This window comes from Triplophysa dalaica, chromosome 15 (assembly GCF_015846415.1).
Source record: "Triplophysa dalaica isolate WHDGS20190420 chromosome 15, ASM1584641v1, whole genome shotgun sequence".
Classification (NCBI taxonomy): Eukaryota; Metazoa; Chordata; class Actinopteri; order Cypriniformes; family Nemacheilidae; genus Triplophysa; species Triplophysa dalaica.
In genome coordinates this window covers 11,397,369-11,416,556 of record NC_079556.1, presented here as the reverse complement: position 1 = coordinate 11,416,556, position 19,188 = coordinate 11,397,369, and the positions used below count along the sequence as shown (strand labels likewise).

At 38.4% G+C, this 19,188-nt stretch overlaps 1 protein-coding gene across 1 annotated transcript; it reads left to right on the top strand.

Annotated features, from left to right (window-relative positions):
* The first annotated feature begins 387 nt into the window (after positions 1–387).
* On the top strand, positions 388–18,084 carry cenpf (centromere protein F). The gene is given in 22 exon segments (XM_056768197.1): positions 388–453; positions 878–1,083; positions 1,168–1,364; positions 1,496–1,608; positions 1,705–1,796; positions 1,884–2,139; positions 2,260–2,462; positions 3,572–3,697; positions 3,806–3,934; positions 4,044–4,166; positions 4,324–4,459; positions 4,563–4,973; positions 4,976–7,713; positions 9,096–9,969; positions 9,972–11,071; positions 11,638–11,790; positions 11,873–11,995; positions 12,398–12,559; positions 12,747–12,909; positions 13,868–14,296; positions 14,435–14,610; positions 17,559–18,084. Coding segments are annotated over 21 exon segments (8,058 nt in total). The 5' UTR covers positions 388–453; positions 878–921; the 3' UTR covers positions 17,751–18,084.
* The last annotated feature ends 1,104 nt before the right edge of the window (positions 18,085–19,188 follow it).

Here is a 19,188-nt window from a genome sequence, read left to right as displayed (position 1 = left end):
AACAACACAGATACATGAACTGCGAATAATAAGAACGTCTGATGCGTTCGGTCTCCTAAATTATCTCAAAGCCTTATTTCAGATGCCAATGAGGCACGAGTATACGTTTTAACCCAGTTTAAATGTAAATGTCAGGAGTTGTATGAACGTATTTGCTTGCAAGCGTGCGTTAAGATTTTTTTAACAACACCGCTTTGACGACACGTGATTACTCATTCATTTGACCTCAGAAATATGAAATAGACCACAATGGGCGGAGTTTAATTCGAACGTTCAAGAACATCCAATCAAAAGCCTGCTTTGCCTACGTCATGCGTCAGATCGGCCAATGACGGTGCTGCGTTCAAATGATCAACAACGTTGAACGTTTTTTGAAATTTCCCTTGCAACAGATCGCGTAGAGGGAAGTGTGTGCGTTATTCCCGTAAGGGGTTGCTTATATATTTCTTTAAGGTAAGTACGCTCATCAAATGTTTTGCATGTAATGCAGTATGTAGTGTCGGTATTGGGACATCCAAAAGTTTTTACTGTTAAAGTATGTTTTTTTCTTTGAATTATTTCTTATCGGTGTCCGGTCGCGTTGTTAGCCTACTAATGGCAAGTTCGCACGTATGCAAAGAGTAACGTTTTATTATGTTTATCTAGTTGATGAATGGTTTTGTTTAACAGTCTGTGTTGTATAAAGATTATGCGTTTTAGACTTTACCTGTTTGGCATAAAGATTGTGCGTTTTAGACTTGTAAGACAATCTGTAAATCACTCGCATTTAAACGACTACTAGCAGTCAAAATTAAAGTAGCAACTTGAATTAAAAATACAGAGATTATGTGTAAGTATGCTAATTATAAAGAAGGATACGTTTATTGCCTTTTTTCAGATAATGCAAGTATATTGTGAGAAGCAACAGCATCTTCAGTAAGCATGAGTTGGGCTGTGGAAGAATGGAAGGATGGCCTTCCTGGAAAGGCATTACAAAAGATCCAGGAGATGGAAAGTCAACTGGACAAGTTAAAGAAGGAAAGACAACAGAAGCAGTTTCAGATGGATTCCCTCGAAGCTACTTTACAGAAACAGAAGCAAAAGGTCAGTTACATGGAAGGATCAGATTTCCTCATGCATCATCTTGATTGAAAGATTGTATTATTTGTGTGTTGTGTTTACCTGTAGATGGACAGTGAGAAAAGTGAAGCCGCTTCCCTTAAAAGGGAAAACCAGTGTTTAGTTGAGTCTTGTGAAAGTCTGGATAAGACGAGACAGAAACTTGCACATGACCTTCAAGTGAAGGAGCAGCAGGTGAATTATTTGGAGGGGCAACTCAACTCGAGCAAAAAGCAAATTGACAGACTGGAACAAGACGCCAAAATGTTAGTAGTTTGTATTTCATGTTTTGTGTTGCTTTTATTCAATGTTTAACAGCATGAAGTAATTTATGCCAATAACGTTCTTTAATAACTTTGCAATGCTATAAACTGTCCGAATTTTATTTTTCATTTAGATACAAAAGTGACTTTGAACGCTCCCAAACGTCACATGCGGCAGAAATCCCACAGTTCAATACACCACAAAAAACATTTGCAACCCCAGCAACACCGAATCATTGGCAACAGGGTAAGATATGATTCTTGGCAAATATAAATCGAATATAAAAAATACAAATTAAATATCATCCCAACACATTTTAACACTGGAACATTGCATCTTCAGACTCAAGAATAGGTGACTTACAGGAAAAATACAATCGAGAAGTTGAGGAGCGGAAGAGGTTGGAAGCAGAAATCAAAGTCATGCATGTTAAAGTAAGACTAGAAGATTGCTGCTATAAATCTAGTAATTACATTAATTTACTAGTTAAAACAATGCAATCTCTCTTTTAACATTTAAAGCTTCTCAATCAGTCATCAATGAGCCATAAAGACATTGCACGACAACAGTCAGGCTCCTCTATTTTTCCTTGGCAACAAGAACAAACACACAGTCATCAGTCACTGACTTCGATGGAAACGCCCTCTAGGAGAAGAAATGGACCCTCGTGGTCTTTTGATGACACACCAATAAAGCCCCATCAGCAGTTCACATCAGGGACTCAGAATGACACCGCTGGCTCACAGCAGATGGAACAGCTTAAGAATATAAATCAAGGTTGATCTGACTTTTCAGAATATTCAAATTTTATTATATAAAAGAAGATATGCACCCTGGTGATTATTCCTTATGATAAAATTATCATATCTGTCTTTTTTGCTTTCTTGTGCTGCCTAGATCTCAGGGCAAAGGTGTCGGAGTTAGAGCTCCGTCTTCAGGCTCAAGAGAAAGATGTGAAGAATCAGATCAATAAGTTCAGTGAAATTCAAAGTCAACTCGAGATGGCTAGGAAAGATCTGGCAGAGAAAGACAAACTCCTGAGCAAGTCCAGAGATGAACTCGCAAAGGCAACCGGCCAATATGAGCAGTCAGTTTCAAAGGTAATGTTGGTTGGCTTCAAGGGATACTTTACTACCAAATCAAAATTTCCTCATGTTTTACTTGCCCTCCAGGCATCCTAACTGAATATGGTTTGAAGAGAAATGCAGTAGGAGTTATAATACCACTTATCGTTTTGCTTCCAAGCGGTAGAATGGGTGTTCCAAAAAGTGCATCCATCGATCAAAGAACTGCTCGACACGCCTCTGTGGTCTTAACAAAAGTCTTCTGAAGCGAATATCCACATTGACAGCGCTATTAAGTCCACGGAGCGTCTCGATTGATGCACTTTTTGGTGCTTCAAAAAGTCAACACACATTCACTCCCATTAAACCGCTTAGAAGTAAAATGATAGGTGGTATTATAACCCTGACTGCATTATTCTTCAAGAAGAAAACCATATTCAGTTAGGATCCCTTGAGTGTAAGTAAAACATGGGGAAATTTCGATTTGGTAGTAAAGTATCTCTTTAATGTGTTTGACGGTTCCTTGATATAAAATAGTGTACAGTACAATGTAAGGCTATTTTCACATTTGACTTATTTTTTTTTTAAGAAAAAGTTGAGAATGGTACTTTTTAGTAAAAAAAAAGCTTGCAGCGTTGTGGTTACAAATAGCAGCCAGTAATGTTCGGAGGCAGCATTTGTCCATGAAGGCTGCTCAGAGAGACAAGCTTCATAGGCAGCGTTATATAATACTATTTGAATCATAAACCGAGAGTGTCAAAGAAGTCAAATGTGAATAAAAGCTAAATGAAGGTTTGAATATCCCTTACTTATCACTTCTTTATAGTGTATACATTTCCTTTGGATCTTATTCTGCAATAATTAATTGGTCCTCAAAAGCCTGTCATTCAAAACCTCTATGAATTTCTTTTTTTCCGTGAAACACAAAAGAAGATAATTTAGGAAAGTTTTTTTGTGTCCATACAACAGAAGTCAAGGGGGTTTTGCTGCCAATATTATTCAAAATATAGTCTTTTGTGTAGGAAGTTATACAGGCTTAGGTGAACTGTTCCTTATATTTACGTGTCATCTTTCTCAACATTTGTTGAACTTTTTAACTTATTTTGAGTATAGTCATTTATATTTGGTTGCTTTGTTTTTTTCAGTGTTCATCAGTTGAGCAGAAGCTGAAGCAAGTAATGGAGGAGATGAACTGTCAGAGACACAACTCGGAAATGATGCATCGATCTCTGGAGCAGAAGATCAAAGACCAGGAGAGAGAGAGTCAGAAGGTCTCCCTACCGTGTCTCTTTTTAAGTCAAATATAGCTTGTGAACAGATTGATGTATATTTTAGGATATTGGATGGTCTTGTGTAAACGACATATTTTCTGATTTCAGGAACTCGCACAGCTTCAAAGCTCGCATCAAGCTCTTGATCAACAGTTTAACCAGGTGAAAAATAAAATGAGTATGGAGATCCAACAAGCCAAAAAAGACAACAATATTTTGCAATCTGAAATGGATAAGGTAATGTGAATACCTCATCACTTTTAAGAGTAGCTTTTTACTTTGTTGTTTGTTTTTAATTCCTTTTCCTAACCGAATGCTTATGACAACTGTATCTTTGGTATCACAGGTGACTGCTTTGAAGAATCGACTGGAGAAAGACCTGGATGAGCTGAAGCAGAAACATCTCCGGTCTGAGCAGGCCCTTCAGGCTACTCAGACGAAAGAGACTGAGATAAAGAAGAAGTTTGATGTGAGTTGCTTGTGTGGAACACATGTCTGAAAAGAACACCTTTTTGTATTGTAAATTGCTTCACATAAAATATTTACTAATGGTTATCTAATAATTATATTATATTATTATTAAATTAAAAAATAATATATTTGACTGAAGTATGTGCTCCTCGTAGGAAATGCAAAGAGAGAAGAATACTCTCAGTTGTCAGTTAGAACAAGGACTGAAGAGGGTTAAACAACTTGAAGAAGAAAAGCTAATTATTGAGCAAAACCTTGCCAAAAACCGTACAACGGTGGATGATTTAAAAGGTTTGTTTTTAGGTATCTCAGAATTATAATAAATCTGCAAAGTGATCTTTAAATTTAGAATGGAACAAACCTGAAGAATTAATTCATGTAATATCTTTTTCAGTTAAGACACAAACTCAGACTGAAGAACTGACTGAAATTCGCAAAAAGATGGACCGTCAGAGTGCGTCGTCTGCTCAGGAGCTGGAACATGCCAAGAAAAACCTTGCTGAAATTGAAACGAAAAACATGAAGATTCAGGCTGAGTTGCAAAAATTAGTCGACGAGATTGAAATGAAAGGTAATAAGATATGTGCTTTGGAGAAAGAAAACGAGAACATCAAAATGACCACAAACTCCTGTCAGAAAGAAGTTGCAGAGACGAAGAAAGAATATGAGACTCTCCTCGAGTGGAAAACTGAAAAAGAACAGCTGATCAGTAATGCTGAATCAAACCGTGAGGAAATGCTGAGTAAAATTGCTGATCTGGAGAGAGATTTGGCCAGTCTGAATGGTGCTCACGATAGTCTCACCAAGAGCTGCAAGACTCAGAAAATGATAAGATTTGCATCTCTGGTCAGATTGATGCACTCAAAGGGGAGCTTCTTAACAAGTGTGTGGAGCTGGAGGAGAAAGGGAGAGCGTATGAGGAGCTGCAACATCAGTTCAGTGAGACGGATCAAAAACATACTAAGGAGATGGAAAATTTAAAACTGCAGATTTCTCAAATGGATGGACAGGTGAACGAACTCGAAGCTAAACTGCATCAGAAAATAAACAAGGTGAAGGAAATGGAACAGGCCAATGGTCAACTCCTTGCAGAGTATGAAAGTGCCTGTGACTTGGCTAAGTCAAAAGACTCCATTATTGAGATGAACAGAACAGAGATTACACATCTTCAGGAATCTATTTCTTCACGAGAGCAGGAGTTTGAAAAGTGTAGAGAAGAGAAATGTACATTGGCAAAAGAATATGTAGACATTCTTGCCCGAAACAAAGAGCTGGAGGAGGCGAAGTCGAACATGGAACAAAGCCAACAGGAAGTGCTTGATAAAATTGCATCCCTGGAATCAGACATGGCAACCCAAAAAAGTTCAAATAGAGCTATTCAAGAAAAATATGATGATCTTTCTAAACTCAAAGTGGATCTTGTAGAGAAAGTATGTTTAGCTGAAAAGAGAGAAAAGGACCTTGTTAATGAAGCTGAAGCTCTGCTACAAAAGTGCAATTCTCTCAAATCTCTTGAAGAGCAGTTTAATTCTCTTGTGGCTGAGGAAGAAAATACTAGAAATGCTCTCGAGAAAATAAATGAGCTGCAAGTTCAGACCGCTTCGGAGTTAGAAAGTCAGAAGACTATAGCAGAGACTCTTGCAAATAATGTAGAGGAAGAACGAAGAAAGGCCTCAATCTTAGAGGAGGATAATACACAAATTAAAGTGAAGTTACAGAAGTTTGAAAATGAAGCAAAGGACGTGGCAGAAAAGTATGAAAGTCTTCAAAAACTCCACAGTGTCGTTTGCCAAGAGAAAGAAAATCATTTTAATCAGGTATCCATGCTTACAGAAGCACTTGCCGAAAAAGATGCCTTAATCGAACATTTTGCTGAAATACGAACCGAGCTTGAGACCTCAAAGCAGTTGTGCATCACCCTTAAGAATTCACTACAGAGTCTTCAAAACCTGTACGATTCTTCAATCGAACTAAATTTAAGTCTGGAAAAAACTTTACAAGACAGATCTGAGGAACAAGCTTCAGTAGAGACACGCCTCAAGGAGCTCACTGAAAGACATGGCAGGGAGACTGACGGTTTTGTCTCTGAAATGGAAGCTCATGTGAAGAAACAAAAAGGTTTAGAAGAGCACTTTAGAATTCTTGGTGCAGAATTGGAGTGCAAATGTGTGGAGGTCAGAAATGCTTCTGAAAAACTTGAAGTGGTTGCTCTAGAGAAGTCAAAGTTGATGGAAGATCTTTGCTTATCTAATGAAAAACTCAATGAGGTAACTGAATCCTATCAGAAAGTTTCAAAGGAACTCGAAAATATACAACTAAATTCATTGCCACACATGCATGAAATAGAAAATCTTAAAGCTGCACTGACAGTATTGAAGAACCAAGAGGAAGCCAAATCCAGTGAAATTAAAACTTTAAAGGAAAAACTTCAGGAAGCACAATCTGAGCAAGCTAAAGGCTTGGAGGCACTGAAAGAGAAAAATATAAACATGAGTAAAATCGAAGTCCAGCTTGAAATGTTGCAAATGGACCTTGAAGACAATGAAACCTGCCTTATTGCATTTGATACACAAGTAGAGGAGCTACGTGGCAACATCAGTGTTCTTGAAGCAAAGTTAAGTGAAAGCGAAGCCCAGAAATCCACTTTACAAACCGAACTTAAGTCGGTTAAAGAAGACTATACGAAGAGCATCCTTGAAGTGTCACAGCTATCTGCATGTTTGGAGGAAACACAGAAGGGAAAACAATGTAGTTCTGCATTAGTTGCCGAGATGGAGTCTCTCCAGGTAACCAATGAAAAACTGAAAGTTTCCATAGAGCAAGAAAAATGTAAGCAGGCAAACCTTGAAGCAATGTATAATAATCTGTTGGAGCAGAAGAATAAACTGGAATCGGCTTTTAAGGAATTTAAAGCAGATGCACAGAATTCACAAGGGAAATTGGATAGCCTTAAGCAGAGAAATGAATGTCTGGTGTGTGAGATTGCTCAACTCCAGTCTCACAATGAACAGCTTCAGTGTGAGAGGACTCTTGCAGTAAACTCTGACCCAGACAAAGAGCCTACTGCATATGAGAATGACCCAGATGTGTCGCAAGATATTTGTGAAATGCCATTTGCAAACACGTCTATATTGCCTTTTGAAGAAGATGCTGCTCTCGTGGGTATTTCCTCGATTGATGATAAACAACCAGCTTCACAAAAAGAGGCCACAGACTTGTCAGCAGTCGAGGAAGGCCAATATTTACAGCTAGAAAATCAAAGTAAGGCCACTGACCTTGAGGAGGTATCTCATGTTCTTGAGGAGACTGTCAGAACTATGGAGGAGCAGATGGGGGTTAAAATAGAGCAAGTGAAATTGCAGCATGCTGAGGAGATCAAGAACATGGAAGAGCAAATGCTCATGATCAAAAATGAGTTGGAGGCCAAGCTTAGGGATGAACAACAGCACACAGAAATCTTGTCCTCACAACTGGAGGCGACCATGCAACAACTGCAGGAATTGGACCTTGCATCATCCTCCTTGCTGGCACCCGAAACCTCAGAGGTAACGTACTTTGTGTTGTCATTTATTTTTACATACAGTTGTGCTCTAAAATAACTTTTGGAAAAATAAGAGGATTTTTGAATATTAAGGTTTATTTTTGATTCAGTCCTGCCCTGAGCAAGTTATTTCACTTAAGAAATGTTAACACTAAAGAATAATAACAGAATTTAAAAAAATGGCCCAGGGCAAAAGTTTAAACGCCCCTGATTCTTAATACTGTATGATGTTACCTAAATAATCAATGACAGTTTTTATGTTTAGTTATAGTTGTTTAAGGGTTTCTAGTTTGTCATGAGTCATTAGACTGTCCACTGATCTTCAAAACAATCACCCAGGTCCTCCACAATCTTTGCTTTCTCAGCATTTCTGGATATTTTACTCGTGTCCAGCAGTAACTGTATGATGTTGAGATTCCTCTTTTTACATTGAGGACAATCAAGAGACTCATACACAACTATAACAATAGATACAAACATTCAGTGCTACCCACAAAGTCAGCACGATTCATTTAAAGACAACTGGGTGTAAACCTCTGAAAATGGTTTTGGTGTAAAAAAATATATATTTAATTTCCTGAAAAACATTTATTTATTTTTTAATCTTCTGAAGGACATTAGTAAATGAAAAAATATGATGTATAAATGAAACAATAACAATTTACAACAAAACCATTTTCAGAGGTTTACACCCACCTGACTCAAATGAATCGTGTTGACTTTGTGGGCAGCACTGAATGTTTGTATCTATTATAATAGTTGTGTATGAGTCTCTTGATTGTCCTCAATGTAAAAAGAGGAATCTCAACATCATACAGTTACTGCTGGACACGAGTAAAATATCCAGAAATGCTGTGAAAGCAAAGATTGTGGAGGACCTGGGTGATTGTTTTGAAGATCAAGGGACAGTCTAATGACTCATAACAAACAATAAACCCCATGAACAACTATGACTTAACAAAAACTGTCATTGATTGTTTAGATAACATCATACAGTATTAAGAATAAGGGGCGTGTAAACCGTTGCCCTGGGCTATTTTTAGAAATTCTGTTATTATTCTTTAGTGTGAACTTTATGTTAACATTTCTTAAGTGAAATAACTTAGTCCTCAGGGAAGGACTGAATTAAAAATAAACCTTAATATTAAAAAATCCTCTTGTTTTTCCAAAAGTTTCAGCTTTTTCCAGATTCTGCAAGGGCTGTGTAAACTTTTGCGCTCAACTGTATGCATAATATAAGAGTCTTAACCTAAATCATTCTATTTTTAAGTGATTACTGGGTTAAAGCACTGTTGACAACACATTGAAACGTATATTTGATGTAATCTTTGTCAATGCATATATAATTTTTATATTTATTAAAATATTTATTCTTTTTTTTTCCAGGCAGTGAAAACTAATAAATCTGACGAACAAGATAACATAATACAGAATCCTGATCAGTCAGACTTAAGTGATAAAACACTTTTGGAACTTACAGCAATAAAGGAAACTCTAGAGAAGCGAGAAGAGGAATTTCTACATTTGCAGTCTCAGTTTGAACTTTTGACATCAGAAATGACGATAAGAAGAGATTTGTGCTCAGAGCTGGAGGGAAAAGTCTCTGAAATGGAAGTAGAAAAGGAAAACTGCACATACAAGGTTACATCCATCACTGGGGCGAACCAAAAACTGAACGACTACATTGTAGAATTGACGAATGAGATTGATTCGTTGACATTGCAACTTCAGACCTCCAAATGCCAGCTGTCAGATGTTATGGAGATGATGGAAAGCTTGCAGGTCGCTAAAGGTGAGTGGAATGAGAAGTACTTTCAGACGGAGAGCGAACTCAAACGGGTGCGGTCAGAGAAAGGCAATCTGGAGAAGCATATCCTGTCCATGGAGGCTGACATCGAGGAGATTCAAGACCAAAAACAGAAACTGGGAGTAGAGCTTGAATCAGAAAGGAGGACAAAGTGTAGCCTTGAACAGCAACTCGGTGCCATTGTTGAAGAGGGTGGGCAGCTTAAAGAAGAGCTTGTTCTTTGTGCCGAGGAGAGGGAGAGTGAATTGCACTCGCTAATGAAGTGGAAAGAAAAGGCTGAGCTGCTAGAGAAGAGAGAGGCTGATGCACGAGAACTTATAAAAGTGCTAGAAGATGACATAAGGGCTGGAAAGAGACAAATCGAAGTGACGTCTGAACAAATTAATGTCCTGCTTAAAGAAAAAGAGCAGGTTATGCAACAATCAGAACACATTGAGAATACAATGACTCTGTTGAAGAAGAGAATACAAATTTGATAAGTGAATTGAACAATTTAAAGAGCAGTGATTATTGTGCCTCAAGAGAGTCTGAAAATATGTCTTCCAAAATCCATTCTCTTGAGAACGAGAATGTCAGGGTGTCCCAATCCCTGGAATCCACCCTCTTGGAGAAGGGCGAAATAGCCTCCAGGTTGATTTCCACTCAGGAGGAGGTAGCTCAGATGAGACGGGGAATTGAAAAACTAAAGGTTCGAATCGAATCCGACGAGAGGAAGAAAAACCACATGAGTCAGCTGCTCAAGGATGCGCAGAGGAAGGCGGATGCCCTTCAGGACAATATTGAAAAGCTTGAGAGAGAAAAATATATTTCCGAGGAGAATCTAGAAGATGCATTTCTGCAGGCAGAGAGCGCCAAAGCTGAGCTTGAGGAGCTACAGGCCGAACAACAAGAGCTCACCAAGAAAATTGAGGAGATGACCAATGAGCTAAAAGACCTCAAGGAGGAGAAATGCAAACTTGAGGAGGAACTTCAGCAAAAGAACACCCTCATTGAGGAGTTGAAGTTGTCCAATCGAGAAGCTTCTGAGAAACTTAAATCCGTTGAACAGGCTATGGAAGAGGCGACAGTGAGTCAACAACAAGCTATACAGGGTTTCCAGTCTAAAGTTGGTGCCATGGAGGAGGAACTTCTATGCTGTAGAAATGAGCTAGAATCAAGTCATTGTAAAGTTCAGGATCTCGCCTCTCAGTTGCTGTCATTACAGTCTGAAAATAGCCAGTTTGCACAGAGAGTCCTTGAATATGAAAAGTGTCAGACGGAGCTCCATTCATCCAACCAGTTACTCATGAAAGACCTCGAAACCAGGCAAGAGGAGTTCAACAAAGATAAGGCACAACTTCAGTCACAAGTCACTGAATTGCAGGCATTATCTTTAGTTCGGGAGGAGAGAGATCAGCTCCAAAATGAGAAGGTTATACTGCAGTCTACTATAACGGAGTTGGAGAAGAATGCCCACATGCAGTCTGCAAGGATTGAGGACACACAGACAAGCGTTACATCTCTGGAGAACCAACTCAATGCTATGCAGCTCATGAACTCAGAACTGACGCAAAAGGTAATTTTGCCTGTTAATGTTCCTACTTATAGAAACTAACTTAAGCTGTTTTCAGATTGAGTTGTTTGCTGCAGTCCGAACTTGAGTGTGAATTCTGTCCTGTTGTTCCCTGCAGTGTTGGTTTTGCTTTCACACCGATTCTGTCGAACCCTGGTGCTTTTGTCTTACGTCATCAAAAATGTAATCAACACTTTCACATCTTACATGTGTTTTATGGAAGGAAATATTTTGCAATCGCCTTAAACACATGCGTAGGTCACTTTACTTCCTCATCAAGTGCTCACCCTGGTCCTTGTTGCTTTAATGCAAACCGTGCCACAGTTGGAGAGCAACCGAGCTCAGACCACTTCCTTCAGGTAGTGTCTGGTACGGAAGCCAGGTGCACACCCAGGTTCGCTTGGCAGCTTGCACATTAGTGATTTTTCATTCGAACCGTGCCCTGTTCCGAAGTAAACTTCAAGTGTGAAAGCCGCCCCAAACCAGCCTAAACTGTTGTTCTGTTTTTTCCCCAAAAAGGAAAATTCTGTCTCCATTTACTCATAAATTCATAGTTGTTTATTTTTCAGTTAAATGCGCTGAATGAAAGCAGTTTGCAACTTCAGGTGCAACATCAGCGACAACTTTGTGAGGCAAACGAAGAGCAGAAGGCCTTGGAGAGTAAACAAAATCTATTGACTTGTCAACTGCAGGAGGCTCAACAACAAGCTGAGGCATACAAGGTAATCAGATTTACTTTTGATGACTTTCAGGGAATTCGTTATCGTTCAGTTCTGCTTACACAATATCCATTCCACTTTTTAGGTCAGTTTAGAAGCTCTGACATTAAAGAAACATGGCCTAGAGAGACAGCTGTCCGAGATCCAAGAAACTCATGATGCTCAGGTGCTGAAGAACAACAGGAGATATGAGGAGAACCTGAAACGGGTAAGACAACAGGTGGTTAGATCAGTTTATCCGTTTATGTTTGGAACATAAATGTTGTTTTTGCAGCAGTTTATTTATATCTTATGTTTTAGATTTAATAGTATTATTTGTCATTATTAAAGTTTATGAATTTAAATGTAGTTTTAAATAACTGAAAGGCAGAGTATGACTTAATTATGACTGGTTACATCATAGGTTACACACTTTACAGTGATATACAGCCTTGAATTAGTGGTTGTTGTTTATTTGCTTTCTTTTTATGTTTTTTTCGAATTGGTTGTAGTTGTTGACAACAATGACAATAAACATGACTTGATCCCGTTTCTCTCTTTCTGTTTGCTTTCCAAATAATTACACGCATACAGATGTGACAAATATGTGACAGTTATTTATCTTCTACAGAATGAGATGGATGTCAGTGCATTGAAAGAGAAAATGACAGCAGTTGAGGAAAAATCTGCACAGTATCTGTCAGAGCTGAACAGCTGCAGGTCTCGGGATGAAGATGTGGAATCTGCCTTAAAGGAATTACATATAAAATTGGAAACTTGTGAGAAAGACAAGGTATTGTTTGCGATTTTGTTTTTTCTGTTGGACATGGTCAGACAAGGTTGTAGCACTTGTGTGCGAAAAAGTGTAGTAACTTTAAAACATTAATACAAAAGATAAAATACCAGGACAAAATATAAGCAATCATTTAGTTTTCATTTATAAAAATTTTAACTTTTCGTTTTATTTATGATCCCTGTAGGCAGAGTTGGAGTCAAAGGTTGTACGCCTATCCAAGGAGAAAGACAGTGCTATGAGTAAGATCAGTTTGTGGATGAAGTCATGCAAGCAGCTGGAGAGTGAGAAACAGGCCCTGCAGGACGAACTTGAGAAGACAGCAGCACTTCAGCCTCCACAGAGACAAGGTATGAGCGGAACCTTCATTCAGAGCATATTAATCACTTCACTTGTCGTCTTAAACCTATAAGCCCCATACCGCTCTGCAAATAAATCAACCATTAATTTGAGACTATATTTATAGGCGTCATATGACAGGGCTAAAACTAATATTGTCCTTTGTTTTAGATGTAATGCAATCTGTATACACAATTTACTGTTAAAAAATGCTGTATTTTCCACATACGGTGCATGTTTGTATCTCGTCTTTGCCCCGCCTCTCTGAAACGGTCAAATATTAACAACGTCAACAAAGGTCAAATGTAACGCCTCTTACCAAATTCGGAACATCATGTTCCCAAGCAACTGTACTGACAGGTGATAAAATGTCATTGGTACTTTCCTTATCAATTCGAGCTCAAATCTGATCCGGAAATTGAAGATGATCAAGCATCAAGCTGAAACATCAACTTTGATCTTGATCTCTCCCAGGTTCATGAAGCAATCATCTGTGAAATGCACTGCACAACCTTGACTATTCAGATTTTACTGTTCTGAAACAGTATTGCAAATAAAATGTAACCATTCGTCTTTAGTTGTTTCATCTTTTGGAAGGGCTAACAAAGAGGCTTTCTTTTCGCAATGAAACGCACAACGTCTCCACGGCATGGCTTCGGCGGTGACGATACAGTGAGATTTACAAGTACGCCCACCGTTCTTGCGTATAGATTTGGCCGGTCTTAGTCAAGTCGTACCATGAAATTACGTAGATTCGTGGGGGTGTGGTTGCACGAGGTGTTTCAGGCAGGTTCGCTTTTAGATAGATTGAATCTTTTGTTCCGACACTTTAATTTTTGCAATTTTACGTGGCTAATACTTGCATCTTATAGCACACCAAAAATAAAGAAAAACATGTGTCGGTGCCATTTGACCCCTTTAAAAATAATGGTCATAAGTTGGACTTAACAGCATCGTTCTTGTTAGCAGGTGACAATAGCAGCAGTGATGCTCTGCAGGAGGAGCTGCAAGAACTGCGAGAAGCTCTGGAGGAGAAGAGCCGCGAAGCTGATGAAAGCATGGACAGATACTGTAGCCTCATGGTGAAAGTTCACAAGCTAGAAGAGACCAACGAAAGCCTCAAGAACCAGGTTAAACAGCTGACCGCCCAGGCAAAGACCTCCAAGAGCAGAAGGTCCCTCAGGTCAGAGAAGAGTGGCCTGGAGAACAATAACCCTGTGGAGCGTGCAGACAGTATGCCAGCGATGAAAAGACAAAGAGCGGATGACACCCCAAACAAAGCACATGAGGCTCTGCACAACATCACTAAAAGACTCAAAGCTGCAGCTGGAACACCCAAAGCTGTTCAAGATGATGAGGACTTTAGACCAGAGGGTTTGCCCGAACTGGTGCAGAAAGGTGAGAAACATTATTGCAGTTAGTATTAACCAGCTGTTGATTTCAACTAGTCTTTTGATTGTTATACGCAGTGTGTGTTGCATTTTTCAAAGTTGGATTGAATTTTACACCAATGGTTGCTGTTTTGTTTCTGCTCAGGTTTTGGAGATATTCCTCTTGGAGAGATGAGCCCATTCATCATACGTAGAACCACAGTGCAGCGATGCAGCCCTCGCCTGGCTGCCCGGACCGCTGCAACTCAGCAGAGTCCAACTTCCACTGAACCATCAACCACAAAATCCAAACGGACAGTAGAGGGCAACACATCAAAGACGGTGAGAAAAGAACCTGTGATCTTGCCTGTTAATGTGAAAACTATTTTTTGTGATTTTCTGTTTTCTAACATAGAATTTGCTTTACTGCAGGATGAGTTGTAAAAATATAACATTAAACTGGTTTTCACAGGTGGGGTTTCAAATCCAGAAAAAAATGAATTGATTATAAACCCAACCTTACATTTAGTTGATACCTCAAGGGAAATATTAACCTTATTTTATCGATGTTCCAACAATAATGTAAGATAATCTCCTTTTCATTGAGAATTATATATATTTCTGATATAACTTAACAAACTTAGTAACATTGTGGTTGCAATAGTTTTAAATTAAGAATAAACGCTTAATTCAGTCAGCTTTTTCTTACACATATGGAATACTGTACCTACTGAGATAAGAACAATTGCAACTTTTACTTACATTATTGGCATTTGGCTTACTTCTTTTTGTACATCTGTTAAACAGTGGCTATTGGTTAATCAAATATATCTTTCTATGTTGAAGTAGTGCTTTTTTCTTGTTATGACTATACTTATTGGAAAATTATGATTGTTTATTGGAAATGAGATATTTTATGTATCTATGGACATTTACCATCAACCTACCTGGGGCCTATAGAGGAAAATTTGCCTGTATGGCTAAATCTGGCATATTTTCATGTATTGAAGTGTTCATGTTAATTAATGTGCATTGTCCCCTGTTGTTAAAAAATGTTGTTAAACAATACACATACTACATGCAATATTACAAACTCCCGGTGTTATGATATGGCTGAAAACATACAGTCTTTAACCACAGCAGGGCGCCATAGACCTTCACTGTCTTTGCATTAGGTGACCAGACGCTCACTGAATTATTCTTTACTTAGAATATCCACAATATCTTTTTATCTTTTTTTTTTTTCGAAAAAAATCGATATGGCAAAAACGATATCTTCTCTCTTTTCCATCGGGCTTCATTTTGCGATAATGACCGGTTAACTGTATGAAATCACCGCATGGCATTTCAGATTCCATGGAAAGACTAAGTGCCATGAGGCATTAAAGCTCACCTGTCATCTCACTTCCTTCTCCGCTCTCCTCGTGTCACCTTACCCTGGGTCAGAATTTCTTGGACATTTATCCATCAAGAATTCGAAAGGAGGCTAGTACCACATGCTGCAAAGTAACACTATAATGTCCCAGACACCCTTTATAGAGACGAAGCTTAACATTTTATCAAAGCCAAAGCTGTAAAGTGCATTCCTGCCTAACATGGTCCCCGTGAATACATTTTAAACAGTTTCGCTCTAACATCACAGAGGAATTGAAAAGTTTAGAATAGAAATTTAGAATAGAAAGTTTCTCAGTTAACAAGTATACTTGGAGTGGAACAGATTGGCAGGGTGCAGGAGGAGATGAGGGCAACATTAGTCAGCTCACAGCGAAGCCAATTTCCAAGCAGTGTTCACTATTGGTTCTTGTCCTGAAAACTGGTTATTAGGGATGCAACAATACAGCTCACAATACACCGTTCAATATGGACCTCGGTTTATGGCCATGGTTTATGCCATTGCAATAAATTAGAAGAAATGCAATGCTAAATAGCTGCTTGGAGGCGCTCTTGCTAAGCAATCATTATACTTGACAACAGCACATTGCTTCTCGTGTTGCAGGTACAGTCTCGCTTCACCGCCCGGTCACCACTAGCTATTAGATATTGGGGATGTGTTTATCTATCTCAGCATACAGACAAACACCGACAGAGCCAGTTCACAGTGTAATTAAGAGCACATAATTTTTTTTACGCAAACCGGAAAGCCGTGATTCACTTGAACGTATTGAACCGTAGACGTCTTACCGAACCGTTCAATATTATATTGAGTATTGTGGCATCCCTACTGTTTATAAATCCTTTTTTGCCTCTTGAGGATGTCTTGTTGTATGATTTATATTTTCTTTCTTACAGTGGTGTTTCCAGATTTGTGTAAACGTTTAGTCACAGATATATTTTCCAGGGTTTTACTAAATAAATAGTAGTTCTCTTTTTTTTGCATTCATTATCCCATTTCGTGCAGAAATATGTCACAATACAGTATTCAATTGCAGCTTCTGGATTACCCAGATTTAATGTCATTGTCTAGCTCATACAAAGTTTAATTTGGACAATATACACTCACCTAAAGGATTAGTAGGAACACCGGTTCAATTTCTCATTAATGCAATTATGGTGGTGGTGTAATGGTGTGGGGGGTGTTTTCTTGGCACACTTTAGGCCCCTTAGTGCCAATTGGGCATTGTTTAAATGCCACGGCCTACCTGAGCATTGTTTCTGATCATGTCCATCCCTTTATGACCACCATGTACCCATCCTCTGATGGCTACTCCCAGCAGGATAATGCACCATGTCACAAAGCTCGAATCATTTCAAATTGGTTTCTTGAACATGACAATGAGTTCATTGTACTAAAATGGCCCCCACAGTCACCAGATCTCAACCCAATAGAGCGTCTTTGGGATGTGGTGGAACGGGAGCTTCGTGCATCCCACAAATCTCCATCAACTGCAAGATGCTATCCTATCAATATGGGCCAACATTTCTAAAGAATGCTTTCAACACCTTGTTGAATCAATGCCACGTAGAATTAAGGCAGTTCTGAAGGCAAAGGGGGTCAAACACAGTATTAGTATGGTGTTCCTAATAATCCTTTAGGTGAGTGTATGTTTATGTAATGCCTACTGTGTTTTGTTTTATTCCTGAAATGGATAATGCCTGAAACAAAGCTGTCTTAAAGGGATGTGTAATTATATAAGTGTGGAGGGAGCCGATGACTGATTGGTTGATAGCAAGCATCCTGTGCATATAAATTTTTGCTTGACCACTGCTTTGCACTTCCTCTAGAGATGTATGTGTTGTGAATTCATTTGAAGATTTGCACTCTGTTAACATCATGTTCTTCTTTCTGCCAGGTGCCCGAGGCAGTCCAGAACAGTGCTGCTGTTTTGACTTCAATCTCTAACAGTCCTCAAGCAAAGACCTGTGAGAATTCTGTGAATGGTGCAGAGAAGATGTTGTCCAGACGTTCTCGCAGCATCATGAAAACCCCTGAGAAAAGGGTCAACGTCTCAGGGCAACAAAATGACAACTGTCAAGTCCAGTGATTGGCCGTGATGCGTATAATCTGTAAAATGTTTTTGACATTTGATTCATGCACTGGCTTTTTAGCTTTTGTATATAATATTCTAGGGCAGCTGTATTATTCATTCTCGTTTTCCGTTTCATTTTCTTCTATATGTTTTTTCTATCTTTTCCATTTTAAACGCAAAACAACTATGTTTTTGTCGTTTTTAACTCATCGTTTTGTCTTTGTGTATGTTATATTGATCTGATTTTTTTCTGCCATTGTGTTTTATGTAAAAAAATAACATATACTCCATGTTTACCTTATGCCATGTACTTCCTTCAGTACTTTACTAAAGTTCACCCTTAGTGTTTCTGGATTCGTATTTTTAAAACATGTATTGCAGCATTTATTGGTAATCAATATTGTAGTGTAGTCGCTCATGCAAACATTAAGGTGTTTGTAGATCTAAATGTAATTTTTTTTAATGTTCACATCATATTCCAGCAGGAGTGTGATTCATGTTGTTCAGGTTCGAACTCTACACAATGTTTCCTAGGATGGATGGATGGATGGATGGATGGATGGATTACGTGTACAAATTTTTGTGAGTTAAATTCGATTAGATTTAAAATTTTGTTTCAGTCACATTAGGCATAAAGGCGTATGAAAAGCTTTCCTCAACTCTGCTCCGATGATGCACTGTGTCTATCTAGCATGCATTGTTCAGTAATACTACCTTTGATGTATTTCTCATGAAAGTTCATAAAATGATTGTCTATTCCCTATAGTAAAGGCATATACTAAAAAAATACTCTATCGAAAGAACTCTGCTGAGGTTCCATATCACCAGTGCTGGAAATTAAACTTAATGACGCTCTAGTGCACCTGGTGAAAATGCCATTACATGACTGACTGTGATGGGAATGATTTCTTGATCAAAGTCAGAGATTCTGAGGATCACCTGTAGAATTAATCACTACATGCATTTGTGGTAGATTTTCCACTGGAGGGAAAAATTGTAGGCTGAGCGCAGTGGCGGATGGTGAATTTTTTTTAGATGTGGCTGTGACTAGGGTGAAAAACGCGAAACTGAATGATACGGAATGAAAACATTTTTACATAATTTTTTACTTGTAAAAATAAGTGGTTATTTAGTCCATCCCAACTATAACATACTTAAGTCATAGATAAAATGTTATATAATTTAACAAAAATTAATGGCGATTTCAATTTAAGGGTCACTGTCTTTTTAATTTTGAGCACAGATTATACATGGTGTTAATATGTTGTAAACTTTGAAGATCTTCTCAAAAAGAGAAAACCAAAGGAATTAAGAACAAACACATAATGAAAAAGAGTTCTGGATACGATTTCTGGACGCTGATTGGGTAGAATTTATGCCACGTATTAAATCAATTGTATATCTTAAATCAGGATTTGACTAAATTCTACAAAGTTCCCTCTCCTGTGGGCGA